At 50.2% G+C, this 17644-nt stretch overlaps 2 protein-coding genes across 2 annotated transcripts in view; one reads left to right on the plus strand and one right to left on the minus strand.

The window, feature by feature from the left end:
* The window catches only part of Smc1b (structural maintenance of chromosomes 1B), a 55571-nt gene extending 55211 nt beyond the window's left edge, over window positions 1-360 (minus strand). The window contains exon 1 of the mRNA XM_005379490.1: window positions 180-360. Within this exon, the coding sequence (XP_005379547.1) occupies window positions 180-288 (109 nt within the window). The 5' untranslated portion in view covers window positions 289-360. The remainder of the gene's footprint in view (window positions 1-179) is intronic.
* A 75-nt stretch (window positions 361-435) lies between these two features.
* Window positions 436-16523, plus strand: Ribc2 (RIB43A domain with coiled-coils 2). Its single transcript, XM_005379489.2, has 7 exons — window positions 436-687; window positions 1539-1620; window positions 5428-5772; window positions 9168-9286; window positions 14894-15121; window positions 16089-16255; window positions 16397-16523. Exons 1-7 carry the CDS (start codon window positions 574-576, stop codon window positions 16473-16475), a joined length of 1134 nt encoding a protein of 377 aa, XP_005379546.1. The 5' UTR covers window positions 436-573; the 3' UTR covers window positions 16476-16523.
* Window positions 16524-17644: the final 1121 nt, after the last annotated feature.

Here is a 17644-nt window from a genome sequence, read left to right on the forward strand (position 1 = left end):
GGCGAAAGAGGGAGCGGGCCGGGGTCGCGCAGGAGGAGGACGAGGCGGAGGCAGCGGGGTGGGTTTCGGCTCTGAGGCGAAGGGCCGCGGGAAAAGCCCCGGCCCGTCGCCAGCCGCGTGGCACCACATCCCCTCAGGCCGGTGTCGCCGGCCTCGAGCCCCGCCGCGGCGCCCGTTACCGGAGCCGTTGGGGCCGATGATGCACGTAAACCTCTTGAAGGGCCCGATGACCTGGCGGCCCCGCCAAGATTTGAAGTTCTCCACGAGCAGCAGCTCCAAGTGACCCATGGTTGCGCTCGCGCCTCGCCCGCCTTCTCACGAGCTGGCTGGAAAAGCGCGGGAGACGAACGCCAAGTCTCGGCCGAATCTCGCGAGACCACAGCGGCGCGCGCGTACGCCATTCCTTAGCAACCAGAGTTGGCGTTTCCTAGGGAGCGCGTCTGCGCTCCTCCGCAGGTCCGCGAGATCCCAGGCAGCCAGCCTCGCCTCGGCTGCGGCTTGCTTTATTGTGGTTTTCGTCTTACCGTGCTTGTTCTGAAAACCCCATCGAACTTGGGGTCGTTTTCCAGAGCCATGAAGGTAGCGCTGCCCAAGGACCTGGAGCAGGAAGCCAAACTCGCCAAGAGGTCATATGCGGAGCTGTGCAGGCAGCAGCGGGTCTTCAACGCCAGGAACAGGATCATCGGGGTGAGGCCAGCAGCCCGAGGGGAAGAGGAAGGGCGAGGGGGCGGGCTGCGGGAGAGACCTGAGGATGAACTTCTGATTCAGGCAGAGTTGTACCGCACCGGGTTTTGCTGCGGTGCATGGCTTTGCCGAAGGTAGGAGAGCCTTAACAAGCCAAACAGAGCAGCCTCGCATCTGCCAGGTAGCACATGGAGGTGGAGGTGGGAAGAACGTGCCTGGAGTAGGCAGAGGAACGTGAAGTTACGCAGAATACGGCTTTCAGTCTCTGAGGCAGATTTACTACAGTGCCGGGGGCTGGTTCCTTCCAGCCCATTCACTTGACAAATGCCCGTAGAGTTCCTGTTTAGTGGCAAGTCCGAGCCAGGTCCAGGGGATGAGGAATCAGGCATCCCTGAGCATGCATGGCCCAGGGAGGAGGCGAGCATGCAAAGGTAGTGGGGTCAGTGCTGTGCGGGAGGAGACCTGACTACCCGCCAGCAGGGACTGGAACTGCGAGGGACAGAAGAGTGTCTGTCACCTAAGAAAGGGGGAGGGAGCTCTGGGGAAGGTGGAGAGCACAGGCTGGAGGGCCAGCTATAAGCAAAGGCATCCACACGTGGAAAGGCTGTGTGTGCACCTAAGACAGCTCCTTGTGGTGTTTTTTGGTTTTTGGTTTTTGGTTTTTTGTACCTGGAGTGGAACTCAGGACCTTGAGCTTGCCAGGCAGGCGCTTGTGCCGCTGATCTATATCCCTAAGCTGATCTATCTCTAAGACAGCTCCTTAACAGGACAAGACTAACAAGATGAGGAGGATTGTTCTCTACTCCATAACGTGTGCTGGCTCTAACCACTCTTCTTCAATTTCCCACTCTCAGGGAGACACACAAGCCTGGGATATTCAGGTTCATGACCAGAGGATAAAAGAAGCAACGGAAAAAGCTAGGCATGAAACCTTTGGTGAGGATTTCCTGAGTGCCTCTCTGTGGGTTCAGGGCTGGGTGGTGTCTTTAGGTTGCAGTCTTCATTTCTTTACAGTATATAAAAAAATACACAAAGTGGTTGGGCTAGGATGTAGCAGAGTGGTAAGTACCCACTTAGCATGCATAAGGCTGGGTTCAGTCTCTAGCACTCTCAGAAGGAAGGGAGGGAGGGAAGAAGAAAGGAAAAGAGACAGAGAGAAAGATGAAAGGAAGGGCAAAGAGGAGAGGGGTGAGAAGGGGACAGGGAAGGAGAAGGGGTCATTTTCATACCTTTCTTCCTTTTAAAATTTCATAATTTCTTGTTCTCAGTTAACTTAATGAGCAAACTCTTCCTCTCTTAAAAGAAAAACAGCTATTGAATTCTAGTATAGGTCATAGGAGATATATTTAAGGATAAAGTATGTTTTCCTTAAAAACTGGAAAAGCCTTAAACACACATGGACACATTCTAGGGTGCCCACCCCTGAGCTGATGCATCAATAGACATGACTCAAATAATGGTGCTGTAGGTCTTAGATCAGAATTTTAAATAGAATTAATTTCTCCTCACAAATAATAGTGAATGAGAAATCCTGTTTCCCCCACATGCTCACTAATAGATCCTACTATGTGCATTTGAAGTATTTTGCCTCCAGTTCATAGGACGTTTCCCATCTTGCAAGGTTAATCATCCCTTCACACGGTTATTGAATGCGCACATTTCTTTACCCAGTACTCAGGTTTACCTGGTCCAATTTTTTTGCCCACTTTTTGGTTAGGTTGTTTATGATTTCTTTTTTCATTGTGAAAACAGAAGTCTGTTTATTCACTTGTTAGTAATAAAACTGGAAAACACTCCTTTCTAATGGAACATACCCCAAATAAAGTCTTTCTCTTATTTCTCACCAACTATTATTAGTGAGTTAATCTGTAAGTTTTATAAGGAGCAAGATATGTAATTCATATATTACTGTACAGTTTCGTTTTGACAAAAAGTATTCATAGTAAGTGGGTGTATTTGGATTCAGATTGCAGCATTATTGTAAAATAGCCAAGCACATGGTAGGTTTTCTTTGCCTTTTGGCCAGGAACTCCAGCATCCAAACAACAGTTGGAATCAGGCAATGAACCTCACTTTTCTCAGAAAGCTTTTGTACTGTCCATATATATTGACTTCTACCTCTAGGATTGAAAAAAAGTCTTTTAACTACTAAGAAGACAACGATAGGCAATATATCAACTACTGTAAGTGTCCTACTAACCTGTTTTGAAACTCCATTTCATTGTTATGTTTATCTTTTTTTCTCTTTAAAATTAAAAAAAAGTTTGGACATTTCAGACATTTACGGCATTGTCACAGACTATTATGGTCATTTTTATTTTGGAAGGAGGTGAGAGAACTTGCCTTTTTCTGCTCAGATTACCCCTTGGATAACTGCCCACCTAGCTTCTCTTAAGCCTGACTCTGACCATGAGCCGCACATGCCATATGTGATCAAAAAATATGTGACTGGCACAGTGCCCAGTACTAAGAAAACATCATATGGAGGATGTCAGCTGGGTCAATTAAATCTCTTAACTTTTAAAAGACAATGTGCCCCAGTTCTGTGGGAAATTTATAGCCTCCTAGGATCTTTCTTTTCCTTCCTTTCTATGTGGGATTTGTCAAAGTCATGTTCCTCTTACTTAGTCTTTGGGCTTTTTCTTTGGCTTTCACATTAGCCCATCAAGGCGCTCACTTCAGGGAATTGAGTGAAAAGAAGGATTCCAGGGGAAGGCTCACATGCACCGCTCTCTGTCACTGACATCATCAAAGAAGATTTACTAAGTGTTGACTTGTGCCTGATCTCTCTACAAGTCTAAATTTATTGTTGAGAAATTTCAGGACTTCATGGGTGTCCATGTGCATCAGATTCATTTGCAGATGAACCTAATGGTAATTCACATGTGTTGTGGTTGATACATTGTGTGAACTTGGGGAGTCTAGAGGTTTGGCTAAGTGACTCAGCAGGAAGCCAGGGTGCTCACTTTGTATACATCCTGAGCCTGTGGAAGAGGAGGGCAAAGATTATGTGAGAGCTACATGCCCCTTAGGTGGGGGTAGCCTGTTTACAATGTAAGAGAGGGAAAGAGGCTGCCTGCCGCCATTCCTCCCTTTTGCTCTGGCTGTTTGCTGTTCGGCTGCCATTCCCCGCTTTGCTCTTGTTGCTTTGCTACCTTCTGCCTCGGAGCCAGCCACGTATGTACTGAAACCTCCACAAACTGTGAGCTAAATAAACCTTTCCTTCCTTCATTTTGGGCGTCGGGTATTTCGTCTCAGCAACGAGAGAAAAGTAACCAAGACAACATGTTAGAAGACAATGTTCCATGTATCCTTCTCATATTTTTATTCAATTACTACCTGTTGTGTTTTTTTAGGAATTCAGTAATGGTTGCTATGTTGTATATTGTTGTCTTCAAATTAGTTGTTCAGATTACCAGATATAGGCATGCAAAATTGGTCAGAAAATTAAAAAGAAAAATATTCTAAGCATTAACTGTTCCTTTCAATAAACCAATAGAAATCAGCAATATAATTATCCCAGCCATCCTTGTATATACATACATTTTTTTTTCCTTTCATTCTTTCTTTTCTCCTTTCCCTCATCCCAGTTGTTCCTTCCCTTTGAGCAGTTTCTTTCCCTTGCATAGTATGTACCTTTTGGATTTTATTTACTCTTTCAGGTTCTTACACTAGGGAGACAATACAATGTTTACACATGCAGGTCTGAGTTACTTCACTTATGAGTATGATCTCTAGTTGCATCCATTCACCTATAAAAGCCTTGAGTTTATCTTTTTTATAGCTGAGTAATACTCTATTGTATAAAAACACATTTTTTATCCATTCCTCAGTTGGGCATTTGTGACAAATTGCACTGCTATAAACATGGGTGCACATATATCACTGTGGTATGGTGTTTTCAGTTCTTCTGGGAAAATATCCAGGAGGGGAATAGCTGGGTTAAGTGGTACCTCTAATCCTAGTTTTTTGGGGAATCTCCACACTGATTTCCATAGTGGTTGTACCGGTCTACACTTCCATCAGCAGTGGAGAAGGGTTCCTTTTCCCCCACAGCCCCCCCAGCATTTGTTGTTGGTAGGTTTCTTGATAGCTGTTCTCACTGGGGTGAGATGGAATCTCAGTGTTGTTTTAATTTGCATTTCTCAAATGACCAATGATATTGAACATTTTTTCATATATTTATATGCCATTTGTATTTCTTCATCTGAGAAGTGTGTATTGATCTCAGATGCCCGTTTTTTGATTGGGTCTTTGAATTTGAGGGGCTTGATTTTTTTTTTAGTTCTTTATATGTTCTAGAAAGAAGTCCTTTGTTTGGTGGACAGTTGGCTAAAATTTTTTCCCAATTCGTGGGTTTTCTTTTTACTCTGTTGGTGATTTCTTTTGATGTGCAAAAACTTCAATAACATGAGATCTCAGTTGTTGATTTTTTGAAGTATTTCCCCTGCTGTTTGGTTTTCATTCGTGAACTCTCTGCCTACCCCTATGTCTTCAAGATTTCTACCTATTTTCTCTTCCAGTAGATTTAGTGTTTCTGTTTTAATATTTATATCTTTGATCCATTTTGACTTTAGTTAGGTTGTTTATGATTTTAAAACTGGACGTGTCTTTGTATATTCAGGATAGTAATCCTTTACTTGTTATGTTACTTTTTAGGAAGGCTTATAATACTTTAATAATCATTTAAATTATTTAGAAATTTTTCCTCTTAAACTTATGCATGTACTGTGTCTTTTCTAGCTGCTGAATTGAGGCAAAATGACAAAATCAGGTGCATATTAGACGACCGGGAGAAGAGAGATAGGAAGTATCTCTGCCGAGCTATCAACGACTTCCAACAGAACTGTCAGAATCCAGAGACTCGCCGAGAATTTGATCTATCTGACCCACTAGGCCTTAGGAAAGAGCTTCCAGCCCGGCAGTCAGACAGGGATTTCCGGAACACAATATCAGGGATGCAGAAGTTTATGGGCGAAGACCTAAACTTCCGGGAGAGGAAGAAATTCCAAGAAGAACAGATGAGAGAATGGTCCTTACAACAGCACAGAGAATGGGAGAAAGCCCGTGCTGACCAAAAGTTTGCAGGTGATGAAAGAGAAGAGATGAATTGATTTTAATAGTCTCTTTGATAAATCAACCCCCAGTTTTGCGGTTTGTTTCAGGTTTTTTTGGGGAGGTTGGTTTTTTTTTTTGTACTGGGAATTGAACTCAGGAACTTGCACTTGCCAGGCAGGTGTTGTGGGGCTGAGCTATATCCCTGGCCCTCAGTTTTGGATTTTTGTGGTACTTGGAATTGAACCCACGGCCTTTCACACTCAGCTATGTCCCTACACCCACTTTTATATTTTATTTTGAGACGGAGTTTCACTAAGTCACTTAATTGCCCATGCTGGGCTCAAACTTGAGATTTGCTTCCCAAAGTGCTGAACATAGGCCTATACCACTATGCTCAGTTTTTATGGGCATTTTTGTCAGTTCTTCTAATATGCACAGCCATGTGTTATTGCCTTGGCATGTGGGGAAAGAGAAGTCAGATCCTGGGCTCCAGGAGTTAGACATCTCCACTTGTGCATTAGTACCACGGGAAACCTTTCTGAGCATGTGGGGTGCTGCAGCTCAGTTCACTCAGAATTGGTCTCTGCCTGAGTTATGTTCCCATTCTGCCAGGAAGATGAACAGAAATGCATAGCTCCCCACCCCAAGTCTCCTGGGTGCTGGGGTAGGAAGTCGCGTGACATCACCAGGACTCCCCAGGCCCGGAGCGCCTCTCAGGCCAAGGCTCTGAGGCATGAAACAGCCCAGTAGGTCCTGCTGTCACTGGGGTACCGGTATCCTGCCCCACCAGCTGCCCCTCCTACAGGCACTCACAGGAGCACCTGGTCCTCCTGGTCACCATCTGTGCGGGGAATACAACAACGTCCCTGCTCTTGTGGGCCAGGGATCAGCGGGTGATGGAATAGTGAGGGGCTGCGTTGGAGGCAGAAGAGGACTCCGGGGTCAGCTCCCTGCGCTCCCAAGCCCGCATCGCTAGTGGTGAATTGTGGTCTCCGTGTTCAGCCCATCTTCCAGCCTCCTCTTCCTACTCTGTTCTCCGTGGTGTTTTCCCAGATCACCTGTTCTTTTGAGCCCACTCCCGCCAGACTTCCGCCCTCCGCCTCCCCTGGGGCTGCCCAGGCCGACCTCCCCGGGGACTTCCATGTCACCCGGTCCAAGGTTGGTGTTCAGTCTTCACCTTGGCCTGAGGCAGCAGGTGGCACCGTTGGTCACTTCCTCCTCCGTGAGGTAGCCATGGGGTCTCCAGGACCCCACACCCGTGTGTATCCTCTTCCTGCCCAGCTCCTCTTCTGAGCCTCTGGGTGTGAGTCACACCAGTGCTGCCTGTGGCTGTCGGTCTGTCGGCTTCACTCATCCCTCAGGCAGTCTCATGTAGAAACCCAGGCACAGGCTGTCGTTCCCAGGCTTGCAGGTTTGGGCCGGACACCTCCCTGAATCCAGATTCATAAGTCCATCTACCTGCTCTACCCAGGGCATCTTCTGCACACATCAAAGTCAGACAAGGCAAGTGACACACTCTGGTCCCCACTAGGCCTGACTGCCCGTGCCACACTGCAACGCCATTCTTTTGTCTCTGGTCCCCAACCCAGGTCCTCCTGACTCCTTCCTCTCATGCCACGTAGTCCCCCAGGAAGTCATCTCCCACTTCAGCTAATCCTGTCGCCTCCGCCATCGCCACTCTGGACTAAGCTGCCATCGCCTCTCAACTCAGGCGTCCTCGTGAAGGCCCCTCGATGATCTTTGCTTCCGCGCGTGTCCCCTGTAATCTCCCCGCAGGCCAGCTGCGGAACAGTCTGTGAAAGTGAAGTTAGAGTTTTTGCTCAAAGCTCTGCACTCACCTTTACTTCACACATGAGTTCAAGGATCCACAAGGCCTTCACGGCGTGGCCTGCACGGCCCACGCCGCTCCCATCCTCTCAGTGCTGCCTCTGCACTGCTGCCAGGGCGTGTGTGTGCCGGGCTCACAGCCAGCCTCACTTTGGCCTCAAGGCCGTTGCACCTGCTGCTCCCTCTGCTTAGGGACATGATAGAGACCACTACCTAGAGGCTCTGAGCAGGATTTAAATTAACCAACTGGCTTTCCACGTTTACTAGTGAGTCTGTCCAGTGCCTAGACCCCTTGTCTGGAGATGGGTGGTGGACTCATAGTAAGTGAACCTCTGTGAGTCACTGATCCCTACTGAGGCCTGTAGTAGTCGGTGAAGCCGTGAAGCCTCAAAGGACAAGGCCACAGCTGAGGACACCTGGCTCCAGCCTGAATTCACTAGATAAAGACTGTAGCCGCAGGCATCTCACTCCTGCTGTGAAGACCTTCCTGGAGATAACACAGTTCTCCTAAATTAACTTACTGTCTTACTTGGAGAAGCCCTTGAGTGGGCTTCCAAGGTCCTTGAACTTCCTGCTCAGATTCCTGCCTTTCTTCAATATTCCTTTCCTTTGTTTGATAACTAAATATATACAGACCGCCCAGAGAAGATCTTGGTCTTAGTCCCCAGAGAATCTTAAATTCTGTTAGAGGGTTTTGACCCTCCTGGAACCCTAAAATCATACCACTTAACTCTTTTATTTAAGCTTTCGCCATCCACTCATTTGGGAGACTATGGGCCTGATCAGTCCACGATAATTAAGGGATAATATTAACACATTAGGGACATCTTTCCCCAGATGTCTACAGGATTCACTCTTCTCCTAGCCAGGTATTGGCTAAAATGTCACCTTGTCGGTGAGGTCTCCCCTGACCCACCTGTTTTAAAGCCTCACCCTCCCTGTCCCCTTTACTTTATTTTTCTCCATAGCCTTTTGTTTGTTTGTTATCTTGTCTGCCGAGACAGGGTTTTGTGATGTAGTTTAGGCTGGTCTTGAGCTCATGAGGTAGCCCAGACTGACCCTGAACTCCTGGCGATCTCTGCGACTTCTCACAGATACACTGTGTACTTTCTGTATTTGCCCCATATCATAACCAGAGCTCAGTGAGGGCACAAGATTCCTGTCAGCTCATTCACTGTGGGATGCTTAGCTCTTAGCACACAGGTAAATGTCTGCTGGAGCAGCCCCTGCTCATCTGTATGGATGTAGCCACCTCCTGATTGGAGCTGGAATAGCAAGGGGCAGAGCACTGACCCACCCAGGATCTTAGCAGACATCACCAATCCATCACAGACATCACCAGTTATCACAGACATTACCAATCCATAGAAGTGATCCTCAGCTCTCACTGAGTGCCAAGGTCTAAAATCTATGCTTGAATTAAATTCTCTAACACTCCCACCTCCTTTGGAGGCCGGTCCTCATAATTAGCCTCCTTGTCCTCCCCATAAATGAGGACATGGCAAGAGAATATGTAAACAATCACACTGCAAGTGTTCCGTACACCCGGGAAGGTGCTTCAGCTGGGCACACTCACTCTGGGGCTTGTGTCCTTGCAGAGGACCACCACACACAGACCAGGCTGAAGTTTGATGAGACAGCCAGACACCTACAGAAGCTGGAAAGCACCACCAGGAAGGCTGGCTGTGCAGCTGTGAAAGAGTTCAACAAGAACCAGGTATACCTAATGCGCGCTCAGTGCTGGCGGCGGGCTGTGTGTGTGTGTGTGTGTGTGTGTGTGTGTCGAGCACACAGCAACTCTCTGGGGACCCCCAGCCCCTCTGGGGTCCCCAGCCCAGCCCATTCACTTGGTCACACCGCCAGCTCCAAGGGAGCCCATGATGGAGCTGCATGAGACTTGGCCTGGTGTGTCCCTTAGCTTTGCATCTGGGAGCAAAACCTGAAAAACCCAGCTTCAGGCTGGGGAGGTCAGCTCACCTTCCTAAGTCTCAGTTTCTCCTTCCATACCTCGAGGAAAGTACCGCTCACCCAGGCAGGCACTGCCCGGCACTGCCCTGACACCGCTGCTTTCAGTTCTTCCTCACCAAGGACAGGGGGATGGTTAAGGAGAGTGCCGATGACGGTGCTGACAGTGCACTTCCAAGCTGGTGCCGAGGTCGTTATTCCTTCTGGAGATGAGACCTTCTCCACCCTTCCTTTTCACACGCAATTGCGTTTCCTGAGTGCAGTGGAGCGTGGCCTGGGTTAGTTTATCAGATTAACCTGTTAACTAGACCCGTGGGCTCCAAAGGAGGCTCTGCAGCCTGGTCCTTTGGACAGCAGAAAGGACATACCACAATTCTCCTTCACATTTATATTTCACAGCATCGCTCTCAATCCTTGTATTCATGTGTATTTTAGAAGGCGCGTCCTGTGTTTATGTGATAGTGCCACACTGTGAGCTAAATAGATTGGAGACACAAGCTCAGAAATGTTCCACGTTAAAGAGAGCGATCTAAAAAACACTGGTGAAGCTGCCACAGACCAGGGAATGTAGGTTTTCAACAGCAGGGAGGGGACGAAGTGGGCAAGCGGCCAGCAGTGGCCAGGACCCGGGGGCAGAAAACCATCCAGAGACCCAAGTTACCACCCAGGAAGCTGCAGGGCGGTGGAAATTATCTGGTCCTCGTCCTTCCTTTTACAGGGAGCACAAAAGGGAAGCCTTTGTTCCAGGCAAACTGCAGGTAGATTGGGGTTCCTGACAGTTAATCCCCCATTGGCCAGCCAGCCAGTTGTTCATTTATCAACTCAACAAATGTTTATTGAGCCCCTTCTCCTGGGCACCCCAGTGCCAATATATTTAGCTGCATTACCTCACTCACTGGCTGAGTTACTCATGCATCCTCTGGAACGTTAGTGAGCACCTGCCATGTGCCCGGCACGGCGAGGCAGTGCTATCAGACGCCTCCATGCTGACTACAGCCGCGCATTAGCTCTTGCAGTTTTGCTCCTAGCTAGAATTTGGCTTGGACATCAAGACAAGGTTCTAGACAGCCATCCTCAAAGGAGAATTCGGGGCAGGCCACTCCGTGTCAGCGGGGAGGGTGCACTGGAGCCTCAGGTTTTGTTGAGGGCCACTCATTTTGCCAGAGAGGTGTTGTGGAATTGGGGTTTGTGCGCAGGCCCTTTTCTTAGCCTGGGGCAAGCCACTCCTGGCCTGAGTCTTTCTGTAGAATAAGGATAAAGATGGCGCACCTGTAAATGTTAGCAGGAGCTAACTCTTGCCTGGGGAAGAAATAGCCCCCGAAGCTCAGCCTTAACGCTCAAAGTTGATGTCCCACCCATGGCCCTGGGTCTGTCATGGCTGGCTGGAACAGAGCAGCTCCCATGTGGAGGACTCCAGCAGCACAAAAAGGAAGCGGCATGGCCAGGTCCACCTCACCCTGGTCCTCCCGGAAGTGCACAGCCTCCTCCGCTTGCTCTTCATTGGCCAAAGTGAGTGCCGTGGCCATACCCACCCCAGTGGGCAGGAAGTGCAGTTCTTCCACGTACCCAGAAGGCACCCTGGCGAGATGTCACGGTCAGCCGTAAGATGGGCCACCCCTGCTCAGAAAGTGGCTGTGAGGGGCTGGGGATATAGCTCAGCGACATAAGCACCTGCCTGGCAAGTGCAAGGTCATGAGTTCGATCCCCGGTACCACCAAAAAAAAAAAAAAAAAAGAAAAAAAAAGAAAGTGGCTGTGAGCATTACATCAGGTAAAACACACGCATGTTAGAAGGGTTTAACCCACACCAGGACTCGGTAAATGACAGTCCTTGTCCTTCACCCTAGCAACAACTGCTGCTATCATTGGTCGCTCTGTCCCACAGCCCTGCCTGAGGCGGGAGTCATGCGATTTAACTGTGTTACCTGCTGTATGACACAGCGCAGCTGGCCGCTCGTGAGCACTGCCTCGAAGAGCACTGTGCCCTCCACCCTGCGGAGAACCCGTCCGCGGGCCATGTCTCCTCATCTGTCTGTCAGCCTCGCCAAGAAGCAACTGCAGCCCAGAGGGGGACAGTGACCTGCCGCAGACTGCACAGCCACCTCGGGGACCAGAGCGGTGGCTGGCAGGAATTTATCTACTTGGGGGGCTGTGGCTGAGGCCACGAGGACCGCTCAGGTGGCGATACCTCTCCACCTTTCAGCAGTCACCATTGTGGTGACTCACTCTTTTTAAAAATTTTTAGTAGTATATGTCTGTGATACATAGTAATTACATGCGTCTTGGGGGACTGACGCGTGTACAGATGGCATCGTGGTCCTCTTTACCCTCTTCCCTTCTCTTTCACCAGGTTCCTTTCCTACCTCCAGAGTCCATCTCCCTGTTTCCTAGAATTTTTCTTTTCTTTTGCTCTTTACATTACTTATATTTGGGGGCTCTCATATTAGAGAAACCATTTATGTTCCCATGATGCATTCATTTTCCTTGAAATGATTTCGCTCTACCCTTTTTTGTGGCTGAGTACTACTCCATTGTGTGTAAGTACCACATCTTCTTTATCCAGTCCTCTGTTAATGGACATATAGGCTGATTCCATGGTTTAGCTATTGTGAATTGTGCTGCTATAAGCATAGGTATGCATGCTCCCCTGAAATATGATGCCTTTAACTCTTTTGGGGAAGATGTCTAGAAGAAGCATATCTGGGTCAAGTAGAATTCCTATTTTTAGTTCTTCAAGGAGTCTCTGTACTGATTTCCACAGTGGTTGCACCAGTTTTCACCCCCATCAGAAATGCAGAAGGTTTTCCCCCCACCGGCTGCCCAGCATTTGCTGCTTTTTGAACTTGTGACAGACTGTCTGTGTTGTTTTGATTTACATTTCTCTGATGACCTAAGACACCAAGCATTTCTTCGTGTGTTTCTTAGCCATTTGTACATCTGGTCTGTGTCTCTTCATTTCAGTTGCCCATTTTTGATTGGATCATTTTTATTTGGAGGGGAGTAATTTTTTATTGAGTTCTTCATGTATTACGGATAGCAGTCCTCTGTCCAAAGAGTAGCTGGCAAAAGTTTTTCCCGTTCTTTAGGTTGTCTCTTTGTTCTGTTGGTTGTTTCCTTTGCAAAGCAGAGCTTTTGAATTTGTTACAATCTCAATTGCTGATTCTTGATATTATGCCTTTTGCAATTGGCGCTCTGTTCACAAACTCCTTGCCTATGTCTTGAAGAGCTTTATAATTATTTCTTCGAGCAGATTCAGTATTGCTGTTTTTATTTCTAGATCTTTGATCCATTTTGATTTGATTTGAGTTCAGGGTGAGAGCTATGGATGTAGTTTCATTCTTCTGCATGTGAAGAACCAGTTTTCCTAGCACTGGTTGTTAAATAGACTGTCTTTTCTCAAGGGTATGTTTTTGGCTCCTTTGTCAAAAATCAGGTAGCTGAAGGGATTGGAGCTGTTTCTGCGTTCTCTCGTTTAGTCTGTTGGTGAACATGTCTGTTTTTGTGCCATCACCACACTGTTTTTATCACTACAGCTTTGTAAAATACTTTGAAGTCCAGGATTGTAATGACTGCTGCTCCGCTCTTGTTCAGGGTGGCTTTGTCTGCTCTGGGTTTCTCCAGGTTCCATATAAATTTTAACATTGTTTTTTCTAGTTCCATGAAAAAGGCTGTTGGTATTTTGATTGGAATTGCATTAAATCTATGTAATATTTTTGTAATAATGACATTCTGACAATATTGGTTCTCCCTATCCAGAGCAGAGGATGTCGTCCCATTTTCTAATGTCCTCTTTGATCTCTTTATTTAGAGCCCTGTAGTTACAGAGGTTTTTCATTTCCTTGGTCAGATTAATTCCTAGGTATTTCATGTTTTTTGAAGCTTTTTTGTTTTTTTTTTTTTGGTTTTTTGGGTTTTTTTTCCAGTACCAGGAATCGAACTCACAACCTCATGCTTGCCAGGTAGGCGCTGTGCCGCTGAGCTAAATCCCCAGCCCCCTTTCGAAGATATTATGAATGGAATTATTTTCCTGTTATCTTTCTTGGTGAACTCATTGCTGGTGTACAGAATTCTCTTGATTTTTGTGTGTTGATTTTGTATCCTGCTGCTTTACTGAATTTGTTTATTAGTTCTAAGAGTCTTCTGGTGGAGTTTTTGGGATCTTCTCTGTAAAGGGTCATACCATCTGCAAATGAGGATAGTTTGACTGAAGAAGAAGACTTTCCTACTCAAACCCTTGTTATTCCTCTATTCCTGATGGCTCTTGCTAATGTTCCAAGGGCCGTGTTGAACGGGCAGGCACGGCGACAGCTGACACCCTTGTCATGGTCCTGATTTTAGGAGGAATGCTTTCAGTTTTTCCCCATTTGGTCTGACGTTGGCTGTGGGTTTGTCAATGGTGTTGATCAGTTGGAGGTATGGTCCTTCTGTTACAGAGAAATAATTCCCAACCTGTTAGATGGCTGAGTTCCCGTCTCAGGGTACCAGTGCCAACACATCAAGGACAGGAGGAGAACAGTGGGAAAGTTTTGTTGAGAGAGAGGAGGGTCCCGGAAGTGGGCTGCTGTGAGGCTCTTTGTCCGGGGGGTTTTACACAGTGAAATCCCACTGCAGGTGACCCGGGGTCGGACTGTAATCAGCGTGTGGATTACAAGCACAGGCCCGTGGCTGATACTGACCCAGTAGGAAAACAGGTACAAGTAAGGCGTAAAACGCTGAAAAGAACAAAGGCGTTTCTGAAGGGGCAGGAGCCAGGGTAGGGTGCTCCGGGTGTCTGTGACATTGTCCAGGCTCGCCGGGCCGGGGGCGCTGGTCACAGCCCAGCTCTGAGCTGCTGTCTGTCTCGGGGAGCCTTGCCCGCCAGCCTGTCCCCATCTTGGGGCCTCGTTTCTGTGCGCTCAGCCCTGGGCCCCGGCCTGCTCTGCCTCACCTCCGCTTGGGCCTGGGGCATTTCCAAGCCGGTGTCAGCCTCTGCCCTAATATTGCAGTATTTCTCTACCTCCTTCTGTCACCCTTTTCCTTTAGCATGAGAGGATGTTGGAGTGACTCACTCTGGAGCCCAGTGATGCCCCCAGGTTCCCAGAGTCTTAGAAGGGCCACAGAACCCTGTCCCAGGCGGGGCCAAGATGATGGGATCGGGGTCAGTACCCCAACACACACCCCCGCAGGCAGGGACCCCAGGCCCAGCCCACTCGCCCAGCAGTGCCCAGGCAGCCCGGGGCCACCCCCATCCGGCCCAGCCAGCCTCTGCTGCCCAGCACGGCCCTCCAGTGTGGGCCTGCTGGGGTTGGCGACCTGTGCCCTGAAGTCCCCACAGTCACCCCAAGTGCCCCCGCAATGGCATCCCCCCCCCTCCCGCACAGGCCATGGAGTCAGCGGGAAGGAGGAAACAAGAGAAAAGGCAAGAGCAGGAGGACAACGTGGCTGAGATCTCCAACCTGCTGCGGGGGGACCTGCTCTCCGAGAACCCGCAGCAGGCGGCCAGCGCCTTGGGGCCGCACCGCGTGGTCCCCGACCGCTGGAAGGGCATGAGCCGGGAGCAGCTGGAGGACATCCGCCTGGCCCAGAAGCAGCAGATCCAGGAGAAGCTGGTGCCTGCCCCCCAGCCTCTGCCCCCTGCTGCTGCCCGCTGCTCCCCTTGCACAGCGCTGGGCATGAGGGATGTGGTCAGGGCTGCGTCCTTGGACCAGAGAGGTGGCCCAGGCCTGAGGCAGGACCCTGCCTGGCCTGTACGGAGGAGAGGGAGCTGGGGGGCACTGAAGGGAGAGGGCAGGCGCCCAGGCTCAGAGGTGGAGGCCTGAGTCCTGGCCGGCTCCAGGGAAGCCTGGCTTTTCCTGTGCCCCAGGTGGCAGCTCTGGAGGGCTTTGAACAGAGGCCTGCAGGCTCACTGAGGTCCAGCAGGACCCCCTGGCTTTCGGGGACATCCAGGGGGTTGGGGAAGGAGCGCTCTCTGGGGACAGTGGTACAGGATGGAGGGGAGGCTGCAGAGAATGGCCGGGCTCTGGGCCTGTCCCGAAGGTGGTGGCGCTGAGATCGGTTCAGGGCTTGGGCGTGGTGAGTGGAAGAAGGAGAGGGGATACAGATGACCCTGGGCCTTAGGGCCTAAGCCGCAGAGGTGCGAAGGTGGCCGAGGAGGGAGGGCTGGGAGGACAGGAAGTCACAGGTGCGCCGGGCACAGGGAGGGCGCGATGCCCTCTGGCCATCTGCACTGGGTAGGGCAAGTTTGCCTGAAAGTGGCAGAAAACCACAAACAGCAGCTTTTTAAGTGAACTAGAGCCTTGTCCTCCGTGTGTCCACTGAGTTTAGGAAACACCTAGGCCTGGGGCGGCAGCTCTGTCTGGGGAAACAGGAAGCCAGTCGCCCATCCGTGGCAGAGGACTAAGGCCATGGGACAGGAAGGGGCGGAGGGAGGCAGGGGGACCACAGGCGAGGGCCGAGGGTCTCTAAGTGGGGTCTCTGGGTCAGTAGCATCAGCCCTCCCCCCACGCCCCTGGTTTCATCTGGTCCCCGGGAAGCCGGGAAGCCGACATTGGTATGAAGTCACCTCTGTCCATGCAGCGGCTCCAGGAGGAAGCGCGCCAGCGGGACCTGGACTGGGACCGGCGGCGGGTGCAGAGGGCTCGCGTGGAGCTGCTGGACGAGCGGCGGCAGCAGCGGCAGCAGCGTGACCAGCGCAGAGCCCTGGACCGCGGCAACCTCAGCCTGGCCACCGAGCGGCGTCTGCAGTGAGCGCATGCGCAGGCGGGCGAGGGGCCGCAGAAGGGCAGCGCGTGAACACCACGGGTTCCGGGGCTTTTTCCTTTAGGAAGAAGAGAATATTTAGGAAGCACATGGGTTTGCTAATCCTTTTCTCTTTTTATTATTAGGAAAAAGTATATGGATGAAATCCATGCAAATCAACCCACGGAAGATTATTTTGCTCAATTTAATACAAGGAGCCGATAATGCACATGACCCCTCAGTCTGCGAATAAAGTGTGGCCGCCTCAAAGCATCCCCTCTCCTCTCTTTTCCTTTTAAAAGATGCACTCCTTGGTCCGCAAGTGCCCTCCAACCGTCGCTGTCCGCAGTGGGCAGGCCGCAGGGACCTTGTGTTTCTGTCCCGCTGGGCTCTGGGAAGGCCAGCCGTGGGGGAGGCAGGGCGCCCCAAGGGGCCATCCTACAGGGAAGTGGCGCTGTGGGTGGACCCAGGTACCACTTGGACTCCAAGAACCATGGCTGGAGCCAGTAACCGAGCACTAACTCTACAAGCACCACTGCAGAGATCATTTCTAACAACAGTTCATAAAATTACCTGCACTGCTGGTGGTGCACACCTGCGACCCCAGTGCTCTGGGAAGCTGAGGCAGGAGGATTGTAAATTCAAGCCCAACCTGGACTATTTAGTGAAACTCTGTATAAAAAAGAAACCGGGTGGGCTGGGGATATAGCTCAGTGCAAACGAAGGTTCTGGTTCAATCCCCAGTACTGAGAAACAATTTTTTGTAATTAACCAGTTTGATTCTCACGACAGCCGGTACTTTTTACCACCCACATAGTACAGACACACAGAGCAACTGTCCCGGTCCCATGCTAGGAAGTGCGGCGTTCTGCGGAGCCCAGGGTCTGCCCCGCAAGCCGCTTCACTCTCCACACACTGCTAACAGAGACCCCAGGCCACCGTGGCTTCAACAAAAAGTGTAGATTTGTATTTCTTGCTCTCCTGGAAGCTGCAGGGCAACCCCCCACACCAAGGGGCGCCGGCGCCACTGCTCCAGCCCCGCCCTTGCTGCAGGCTCCAGGCTCCTGCCTCTCAGGGACAGGCCTGCTGCTCACCTCCTTGGTCTGACTCAAAGGGTAGGAGGCTCTGACCCTCTGTCACCAGCACATTTCCTGAGAGGACACCTGTGCTACCACTGCTAAGAGCTGCTGGAGCTTTGTCCCCCTGCAGAGGAAACCAGGAAAACCATGCTGCCACTCTTGAAGGCTGAGCTCACCAGAGCGCTCTGTGCATTGCTGCCATTGTTGCGGGCAGGTGTGGGGAGGCACCCAGGGGCCCACTTCCTGCCTGGGCCGAGGCTGGTGGTAGCGGAGGTGGACCAGGGTGTCTGGACTCTCGGGGCCCAGCCACACTGT

Source organism: Chinchilla lanigera, unplaced genomic scaffold, assembly GCF_000276665.1.
Source record: "Chinchilla lanigera isolate Chin_1 unplaced genomic scaffold, ChiLan1.0 scaffold00012, whole genome shotgun sequence".
NCBI classification, from domain to species: Eukaryota; Metazoa; Chordata; class Mammalia; order Rodentia; family Chinchillidae; genus Chinchilla; species Chinchilla lanigera.

Excerpts from the sequence above, each read along its gene's own strand:
- Ribc2 (XM_005379489.2), top strand. The coding sequence starts at position 574 with ATGAAGGTAGCGCTGCCCAAGGACCTGGAGCAGGAAGCCAAACTCGCC. Across the intron at positions 1,621-5,427 it reads AGCTAGGCATGAAACCTTTG|CTGCTGAATTGAGGCAAAAT; the intron begins GTGAGGATTTCC and ends TGTCTTTTCTAG. Across the intron at positions 5,773-9,167 it reads TGCTGACCAAAAGTTTGCAG|AGGACCACCACACACAGACC; the intron begins GTGATGAAAGAG and ends GTGTCCTTGCAG.